This window comes from Mytilus trossulus, chromosome 6, assembly GCF_036588685.1.
Source record: "Mytilus trossulus isolate FHL-02 chromosome 6, PNRI_Mtr1.1.1.hap1, whole genome shotgun sequence".
NCBI classification, from domain to species: domain Eukaryota; kingdom Metazoa; phylum Mollusca; class Bivalvia; order Mytilida; family Mytilidae; genus Mytilus; species Mytilus trossulus.
In genome coordinates, this window is record NC_086378.1 from 88913940 (window position 1) to 88925030 (window position 11091).

Sequence of the window (11091 nt, forward strand, 5' to 3'; positions counted from 1 at the left end):
TGAAATAAAGCTAAAAATAGAAATGAAATAAAATCTAAATATTTTATGTCAACATTTATTCTTATTTGCGATAGGAAACCAGGGACGCGAAAAATTTCTAAACATATGAAATGTGAGAAAGAAACATTTCATATGGACAATGGATGAAGAAGAATTATCAGTTGAAATAGTACAAGATGAGAGCGAGGCGGGTCGAACCACGGCAACTTGGGAACACGAAGATTTAGCTCAGGTTTAGATATCAAAATTTGATAATGATTTGAACATAATTTGTTTGGGCTATTCCAAGTTTAACCCTCTTGCTGACGGAGAGACACATATGTCCATTTTTTAATTTACGCAAGCTTCTCGTCAGTACTGTACCTTTATCAAAATAAAAGACCGAAAATAAAAAAAAGTGTTATAAGTTTCTACAACATGTACAATGTCTCTCAAATGTAACGATCAATATGGCAGTCATATATACACCTTATCGCTATTTGTCCGCCATTACTGAATATCACACAGGTTCCCGTAAAATTATGACGTCATAAAACAAAATAGCTGACGCCACAATGAAAAAGTGATTGTTGTATGCGTCAAAAGTTCAAGCGGCAGGGTCAGCCGGGAATAGCGATAAGGTGTATTGAATGATGTCATTGTTTGGCATGTCCATCACAATAGGGCTCTACACAGTTAGTTCGGCCATATTGGATAGGGGACAGATTTTTTTGAAAGAGGTTGAAAAAGTATGAAAGTATGCATGTTTCCAAGCAACTGCTCTGTTTTAATGATGTTTTCCCGTATTTTTCACACCATTTGAACCTTCATTATGAAAATCTGCCCCCTATTCTATACGTCCGAACTAACAGTGAATAGCCCTATCGTCAAGCTGTTGTATTTTCTGGCATATGAAATGTTAACCTGAAAAACAACTGTCAGCAAGAGGGTTAAGAATGAAAATTGGGAATGTTTTAAAAAAATCAGAGACAACAATCTGACCAAAGAGCAGATTACAGTGCAAGGCCAACAATCATTCTTTAACACAAGGAGAAAATCCAGCAACCAGAGGCCAGCTTCAGTTAGCCCCAAAGCAAAAATGTGTAATAGTTCAGTGAAAACAGATGTCACATTAAACTCTTGATCATACAAATGAACTTAGATACAAAAATATACAATACTTACAAATTAAGGCTGGAGGTTCTTGATTTAGACAACAGTAAGGGGTTTATAGATATAGGAAGATGTGGTGTGAGTGCCAATGAGACAACTCTCCATCCAAATAACAATTTAAAAATTAAACCATTATAGGTTAAAGTACGGCCTTCAACACGGAGCCTTGGCTCACACCGAACAACAAGCTATAAAGGGCCCCAAAATTACTAGTGTAAAACCATTCAAATGGGAAAACCAACGGTCTAATCTATATAAACAAAACGAGAAACGAGAAACACGTATATATTACATAAACAAACGACAACTACTGTACATCAGTTTAACATGTTTTGTGCGATCTAAATCTTTTGTGGATAGTTGTCTCTTTGGAAATGATACCACCCCTACCTATTTTAATATGTATGTAATTTTCTTTTTCAGCTAAGAATAAAGGTTTTCCGTGGACATTTAGACTCAGTAAGAAGTTGTAAATACATTGACAATGATCAGAAAATCCTCTCTGCATCAGATGACAAGACAATCAAGATTTGGGACGTAGAGACAGGAGAAGTTCTCCATAACTATTCAAGATGTCATGATAGCATTATATCACAAGCTAATATTAATGACAACGGAAGAAGGTAAAGTATATACAAGATGTCATGATATGATAGCATTATATCGCAAGCTAATGTCAATGACAATGGAAGGAGGTAGCAAATGAAATCTATATCTATACACCTGTTACCTTATTTATAACAAAGAATATTAGTATTGAATAATCATGGAGTCGTAGCATATTAAAATGTCATTCTCAATTTTATGTTTTTATTATTATGAGTTTAGTAATACTGCAACTGCAAAAGTTCAGTATTATTTCAACAGAAAAAGTTCATTATATTTCAACATCAACAAATTTATAAAATACACATTAGTTTATAGCTATATTTCAAAGTTATGAATAAAAGAAGATGTGGACAATGTAATATATGTCATTGGGACAGCAACCCATCAACACAATCAATCATGAGTGGTGTAGCATAGATATAGTTTACTGAGTAGAATATAAATAAAAGGAGAGTTAACCACACAACTGAAATAACAATATCAAAATCTTTACATATTTTTAGAATTGATGATCCTATCTAAATTTTAAAATGTGATGGAATACCTATCAATCATAAAAACCATTGTATGTTGGGATATTGAATGTTAATAAGATTATTGATTATTTCCAGATTTGTTAGTTGTGGATGGGATAAGAAAGTTGCTGTTTGGGATATTGAATCAGGAAATTGTGTGGTGAGTTAAGGTTATAAAATAAACTGAGTTAATTGGAGGCTCTGTAAGGCTAAATGTCACTACGATCTGGGTTATATAATAGTAAACAAACTTAATCAGCTGGAGGGGCTGTAAGATAAATGTCACTCTATATGATCTAATATATTTCTATTTTGAGTATGAAGAAATGTAGTTAAGTAATTTTCTTGTTTGTATTCCAAAATCTACCAAAGGTTGGTGATTTTCTCCAGGCACTCTGCCTTCCTGGTCTATCAATGAAAATTGACTGCCTTAAAATAGTGCTGAAAGTGGTGGTGTTAATCACCAATCTTTTAATCAACCTATTTCTGAAAGATTGCAATTATTGAGTAGGTACTACAAAAGAACAGAAAAATATGAAAACTCTATTTTTTCTTGCAGTGGTCAGGAAAACATGCTGGTATTGTGACAAGTTGTAATTTTTCACATGATGGAAAATATGTGGTCTCTGGGTCAGACTTGGATAACACAGTTAAAATCTGGGACTCTAATACAGGAGATCTGATACATAATGTTGATGGTAGGTACAAAAAAGTCTGTAATTAATCCTGTTTAAGGATATGGCAAAATGTATGCTGCTCACTGTATCTATTAGTTACATGTACCAATTTTTTTACCAGCTATTTTTGTGGAACAACTTTCGAATTTCACAAACAAACAAACTGGATGTTTTATATCTCATCTATTAATTTAATAAAGAAACAATTATTATGAAATGCTATTATGCAAATAATTGATTCAGTTTATTTTACTTTGATCAAGAAATCAACATCATTGTAGGCTTTCAACCATGTTTAATTATAGAGTGAAGAATTATTGAATGCAGTGGTAGAATCAGTTCTTTTGATGATTTTATTATTTCTTTCAAACTTTGGTGCTCTTTTTTTTAAGTAATTTGGAAAAAATAAGATTGGTTTAAGTGAATGATCATCAATGGTACAAGCTTTAGTTGTTCAACCTACATTTATATTTATTTCAGATATTCACACTAGTACCATTACGAAATGTATGTTTGCTCCTGGGGATGATAAGATTATTACAACCTCCATGGACAAAACTGCCAAATTCTATGATCTAAAGACTTTAAAAGTCACCATTACTGTACAGTAAGTTCTGTTAGTATAATGTTGTTATAACATTCACCAGGCATTCAAACAGATGAAATGAACTAAGTATGATGAACTAAGAAAGTCTTAGATAAAATAATATAAGAATTAGAAGATGTGATGTAATTTTCAAAGACGTCAAAGGAAGTAGAAGTTAACAACTAGAGGTCTGTGACTCACAGTACAGATTTATAAATGAGCAAACCCATACTGCAAACAACAACCAACGAATTACAGGCTCTTGGCTTGGTACTAGCAAAACATTTCTAAAGTCTATTTTGAAATAAGCATTCTAATGTGACCAGGTATGAGTTTTGCTTTTATTGATTGTATTTCTGACACTGTTAAAGGCTGCATATTAGACATGTACATATCAGAGTAAAATAAAATGATTTTATCAGAACTATATGATGTTTATTCAAGTGTATTTTATATTTGAAACTGTATAAAATATTAAAAATGAATGGTTAAATTTATTATTTTTACTTATCTTGCAGAGGACATATTAATATAATATCATGCTGTGATATCAGTCATGATGAGAGAAAGTTTGCTACTGGTTCCTGGGATAAAACAGTCAATATCTGGGACATCGCTACAGGAAGTTACAGGTATATATATTCCTAAATATGTGGTTCCTAAGATAAAATAGTCAATATTTGGGACATCGCTACAGGAAATTACAGGTTTTCTATTCCTACATATCTGCATTAAAACCCTGATTTTAGTGACTTTCAACATCAAATTCAATCATGATACTATAAGCAGACATTTCAGTGTTAATGTCCTTTGATTTTTATTTTTTATTTATTTCAATGTTATGACATTCAAGCAACTCAGAAAAGATTTTTGATGTGACAACTTGTTTTATGAGTAAAATTGGTCACAAGCTCCTAAGGAGAGGTGAAATGGTATAATGGTCGATTTGGCTTCGAAAATCCCTGATCAATATGTCTGAGATAAAACTTCTTGTCTAGTGATCTTGTGTGAAAATTCGAAAAACATTTTAGAATAAGATAAATATATATACTTATGCAATATTGTTTGCAAACATAATTTTTATTTTTAAATCACACTTAAATATAACAAAATAATTCATGGAACCATACAAATTGGACTGACCAAGCAGAAGGTGAGCTACTTGATGCTTACAAATATAACCAAATATTCAAAAGTTAAATACAAACCACTGTCAGGAGGGGGGATAGGGCCCTTAATCGGGACTCTGGGATTGAGTGTTTTTAAGCTCAGGATTTCGGGATTGACCCTTTAGGGATTAGGGAAGTCTTTTTTTCTAATTTCGGGACTTTGGGATTTAGATTTGTTTTAAATTGGGACCTCTGGATTTCGTGTTTTTAAGCCCTGAGGATTTTGGGATCAAGACCCCTCCTACGGTCCTACCCCCTCTGTCAGGAGCTCATATGGCTTATGTTTAATGTTCTAAGTAAACCATGGAAGAAATCACATTTTTTTTCCACTAACTGTAAATTTCTTGAAATTACAAATTCTGCATTTATGAATGTTCATCATTCTTTTGATCTGATATAAGGTTTTTCAACAATTGAAACCTGCCACACTTTCACGATGTAGTCACCCTATGTCCCCCTTGGGACAAAGTGGATTAAGTCATGTAAGTCACACTTTCATGATAAGAATATGTTCATACTGCTTTTTTTTATTTATAGATCTAAAGGCCCTGGACAATTATGTGGCAGCCATGATGGTTCTGTTAGTTCATGTTCATTTAGTCCTGATGGTAGGTCACCAGTTTTTACTCCAATAAACTCAAAATACTTGAGGATATAATTACTTATTGTAAAAAACATTATCTAAAGGTAACTAAAAACAGAAAAGGAAAGAAATTATGAAGTAGGTTATATATCCCTAATGTCAAATATGATAAAAAAAAAAAATATAGTGGAAATATTTGCAAAGGGAGATAAATCTGTATTTTAAATTTTTTTATGTTTTTTATATGGACAAAAAATATCAGCATTTATCATTTTGAGGTAACCATTATAAACCGTATATATGAATAATTATATTTTCCTATTGATTTCCCTCAATATATTGTATTTATTTCTTTATTTTTAGGTTTACAGTTAGTTACAGGGTCCTATGATTCCACAGTGTGTGTCTGGGATGTTGATAACAGAGTGCAAAAAGTCAAACTTCAGGTACATTTACTGATATAAACAGTGATCAATAAAGATAGAAAACATATTTATTTTACATGAATTACTTAAATCTGTCATTCGGACTAAATTATAAAAATCTTCTGAAAGGTGATTGATATTGAAAAGGGGAAGTAATTACACCAATTGTAAAGATATATTGTTTCACATTTATGCAGATATCATTTGATTTGATTTTTGGTGTTTTAACACCACTTTTAAGCACTGCTTTTGGACTTTTTCATGGCGACCAGTTTTTATTGGTGGAGGAAGCCAGAGTGCCAAGAGAAAACCACTTACCTTCGATAGGAATATGCAAATATGAAATTGCTATTTTAAACATTCCCAAATTGTATAAACTTTAAGCTTAGTCACATACAAACCTGATGGAAGCTTAGCAGCGCATTAATAAACAACAGCTAAATGGTATTTTAATTTTTTTACTTTCATTTTTAAGAGGTTTGCTGGAACTCGTACTTAAAGAATTTCTGTCACATGACTGTATTATGTGACAGTGTGAACATGTGCACACTCACTTTTACTCTAATGTTTTGCTGTTGTATCATGCTTTTCCCATCATGATCATATTGATTGAGTCCATGATTTATACTAATACTATCTTACTGTTATAACAAAATTATGAATCTTCATTGTTTATTCATAGCAGTTTAATTAAAATTAAACCTCAGTATTCAGTTTTCTATGCAATATATCTGAAAACAGGAGGGCTGAAAGGTTTAATTTTAATCAGACTGTATTCATAATGATATACTTTATTTACAGGGTCATGACGACTGGGTAGAAGATGTGTGTTTTGGTAGTGATCAGAAAACAGTTTTATCATGTTCTAAAGTATGTATGATTAGATCATTTGTCTTTTTCATCATAAAGAATTATATTTAATGAAACTTGGCAAAAAACTGTTTTTTGATGGCACTTGTTATTTTTATAATTAAAATAAAATTGAGAATGGAAATGGGGAATGTGTATACCTGTACTTTTTACAGTTGCAAGTTATAGCCTACAGATATTAAATTCTTGTATTAAATAAAAATATTGTAAATCACAACTAAGCAAATGATACAGCTAAATCTCTTGTTCTTAAATGATTTCATTAATGATGTTTGGCTTATGCCAACTTCATATTTTTGTCATCCTTGACCTATAAATAACCATCCCAGTTGAAAATGTGCACACAGATGTATTTTCTGAATATCATGTTTGTTCTTGATATATAAACAGACTAACTTGAATGATTGGAAATTACTGTCAAAGCATAACCCATGAACTATAGCTATGATTGCAGCTAAAGAATGAAAAGTAGTTTATGGTTAATATAGTTAATTTATGCCTTAATAGAAGAATACGGTTAAAAAAATCAGTTTGTTCATAAATAACAATAAATACAAGATTAAGTCAAATTAGATAGAGAATAAACTTGTTGTCCAAATTTGGCCACAGGAAATTACAAGTATTTATTCTGTTATATTATATTATACTAATGTGTTAAAAAATGTATTTACAGGATAGAACAATCAGAATATGGAATGTAGAAGAAGCGGATAAATTACCTGTTGTATTAGAAAGAAGGAAAGCTATTGGTCTAAAAATTATTAAGGTAATTCATTATCACCCTCAATATACAGACTTTGTTGTATTAGAAAGAAGGAAAGCTATTGGTCTAAAAATTATTAAGGTAATTCATTATCACCCTCAATATACAGACTTTGTTGTATTAGAAAGAAGGAAAGCTATTGGTCTAAAAATTATTAAGGTAATTCATTATCACCCTCAATATACAGACTTTGTTGTATTAGAAAGAAGGAAAGCTATTGGTCTAAAAATTATTAAGGTAATTCATTATCACCCTCAATATACAGACTTTGTTGTATTAGAAAGAAGGAAAGCTATTGGTCTAAAAATTATTAAGGTAATTCATTATCACCCTCAATATACAGACTTTGTTGTATTAGAAAGGTGGAAAGCTATTGGTTTAAAAATTATTAAGGTAATTCATTATCACCTTACTCTACAGAATTGGATGGAATATGGCATTTTATTTGATAATTCATTGATTTGTTAAACAATTGTCTTTCCAACCAGGATAAATTGAGTGCAGGACCTTGAAAAGATTCTGTGAGGAAAATAATTTTATAAGTATATATACATACCTAAGTGTAGAGGAGGTCCATTTAAAATTGGGTCACAATCAAACCTACTTTTTACTTATGAATGACTTTGCTTATTAAAGCAACCTTGTGTAGAATTAATGATGAAGTAAAAAAGAAAAAGCCTCATCTTTTCTTTTCTTATATAATGTGCCCTTGTACAAGTGCGTTTTGAAATTATCTATTATCATAGCCTTCTCCAGATCTTACAAAATCATATGAGGTAAATTCCTTGACCTGAATATTTATACAATGACATTGGACATAAAGCAATTTTACCTACAATCAATTATCTACCAGATTTAAATTTGTTTGAATTTATTTTTCTTTCAAAATGTTTTTATACATACTGATAAAATGATTATTGTGCATCAAATCATTTTGTAAGTTTTTGAATAAATTCATTTTGTAAGTTTTTGAAAAAAGTTTATATGTCTTTAAACACTTCCAGGATGTATCAATAGGAACTGTTATAATAAAATGAAGAAATAAAATGGGGAATGTGTCAAATCGACAACAACCCGACCATAGAATAGACCATCAGTTGAAAGCCACCAATGGGTCATATGTATACAGCATATTTGTAGCCTGTTTATTTTATATTTGCAGTGTTCTATGTGTGGGAAGCCTTTCTCCTTAACTTCACTGGAAACTTATAAAGATGTTTCAGTATGTGTGTTCTGTAGGATGCAGAACAGAGAACAGACTATGTTAGAAATAATGAATATGGTTGATGAAGGATAGCAGTTAACAATTTTAGCTCTTTAAATCTGTGATATATTTATTTATTTTTTAATAAACATTATTCTACCAGAAGATTTATTTAATTATTTCTGATCAGTAGTTATAGCAATGGCCAAAATATCTAAAAAAAAACAAAAAATATGATTCATTTATAACCATGACAACTTCCTCTTGATTCTTGCAAATCTGTAGTTTTGTGAACTATAAAAAAGAATCTGGTCAGTAGGCCAGTTTAGCACAAACCAAGGATTCTTATCTTTTGTCCTGAATATGCATGCAATAAGTGCCATTGATTTATAAAAATGTAACAATGCTTTCAAATTAGGGACATAAACTGCACAGAAAGGTAAATTTGATTTTGTCAAAATTATAAAAACTCATGAGAAGTCAGTCAGCTGTATCTAATAGTTTGTGTCTGTGTATTGTCGTTTGTTTTTTGTTGCATCTCACTGAGGTGAGCTCAGTGACCTATTGTTTCGTTATTTTCTTCCTATAGTTGATTTGCTTCCCTCAGATTTAGTTTGCCATTCAAATTTGTTTTCTCTCAATCATTTTATGACTTTTGAACAGTGGTATACTACAGTTGCCTTTATGTATTGCAAAATTTCATATCCTATGAATTTTGCTATCAAGGGAAAAGTTTCCAATCCATTGCATCTAACAAGATTATTTGACCTGAAACTATCATTTAAATTATTGTTTACTGTTCATGCCCATCATTTCAATGTAATATTTGTTGTAGAACCAACTGAAGAGCCTGTTGTTCAACAGGGTTTTTTTGCAGAATGCTTGACATAGATATAGTGATGCAGCAGCTAACCTCTTAACTAGAGGCTCCAAAGAGCCTGTGTCGCTCACCTTGGTCTATGTGAATATTAAACAAGGGACAAAGGACACAGATGGGTTCATGACAAAATAGTGTTTTGGTGATGGGGTTGTGTTTGTAGATCTTACTTTTCTAAACATTCTAGCTGCTTACAATTATCTCTATCTATAATAAACTTGGCCCAATAGCTTCAGTGGAAAATTGTAAAAAATTGACTAAAAAGGGCAATAACTCCTTAGGGGGTCAATTGACCATTTTGGTCATGTTGACTTATTTGTAGATCTTACTTTGCTGAACACTTTTGCTGTTTACAGGTTATCTCTATCTATAATAATATTCAAGATAATAACCCAAAACAGCAAAATTTTCTTAAAATTACCAATTAAGGGGCAGCAACCTAACAACGGGTTGTCCGATTCATCTGAAAAGGAGTAGGTCCAGTAAGGACTCATTTTGGCCTCAAATTTCAGTTTCATCTGACGAAAGATTTTGACCACTTTTTAAACACTTAAAAGTGTCTATTTCACTGGATTCAATTAGTTTTTGTGAAAGATTTTAACTAATTTAGTCATTAAAAACGATCCGATTCAAGCTCAAATATGAAAAATCTCTCAAATATGCCAAAAAACGTCACTTTTCAGATGTTTTTTGTCAAAAATGAAAGTGGCCACATCTGTGTTCATTCACAACCTTTATATATGTTATGTATTATTATAAAATACAACTTACATTTCAATATTAAGGATGAACACGAATGCTGCCACTTTCGTTTTACACGGAAACCGTCTAAAATTTAACTAAAATGATAGAATTTTGAATATTTCAGTAATTTAGCATGACTTAATGGTGCTACAACCCGATATATGTGCATTGTATTGTCAAAATCAGCCCATATTTATGTAGCAGAAGCATTTAACTGTCCAGTAAATAACTAAAAGTTTACAGTTTAACCATTTTGTAAAACTGTTATATTTTTGGGCCAAAAAGGGGTCTTAGCGGACCTACTCCTTTCAGGGCAGATAGATCTTGACCAGTTTAACAATTTAAGCCCTTAGTCAGATTTGCTCTAAATGCTTTGGTTTTTGAGTTATAAGCCAAAAACTGCATTTTACCCCTATGTACTATTTTTAGCCGTGGCGGCCATCTTGGTTGGTATGCCGGGGTCACTGGACACAATTTTTAAACTAGATTTTCCAATGATGATTGTGGCTAAGTTTGGTTAAATTTGGCCCAGTAGTTTCAGAGGAGAAAATTTATGTAAAAGTTTACGGACGACAGACGCCAAGTAATGAGAAAAGCTCACTTGGCCCTGTGGGCCAGGTGAGCTAAAAAGCTTTATATTTCAAAATGAAGAATACCTGGATCCTTTTATACTTTGTATAATAATGCCTTATGTTATGAAATTCTCGTCTGTCCTTGACCTCATTTTCATGGTTCTGTGATTTTTTGGAAAAAGAGTAAAGATATTCTAAATTTCTTTCTTATATAACCAGTAAAAGGATCAATTTTACTATATTTGGAATGTGCATACCTTGCAAGGTCATCATGCTCCTCAGACATTTTTATCTTGACCTCATTTCATGGATCAGTTAACAATGTTATGTTTATGTGGTTAAGTC

General features: G+C 31.6%; 1 protein-coding gene across 1 annotated transcript; it reads left to right on the plus strand.

Moving 5' to 3' along the window:
- The first annotated feature begins 44 nt into the window (after nt 1-44).
- LOC134722172 (WD repeat-containing protein 88-like) lies at nt 45-8692 on the plus strand. Its single transcript, XM_063585746.1, has 11 exons — nt 45-232; nt 1576-1775; nt 2373-2436; nt 2836-2974; nt 3434-3560; nt 4058-4171; nt 5246-5316; nt 5655-5737; nt 6518-6586; nt 7260-7352; nt 8512-8692. The coding sequence occupies exons 1-11, from the start codon at nt 140-142 to the stop codon at nt 8644-8646; spliced, it is 1188 nt and encodes a 395-aa protein (XP_063441816.1). The 5' UTR covers nt 45-139; the 3' UTR covers nt 8647-8692.
- Nucleotides 8693-11091: the final 2399 nt, after the last annotated feature.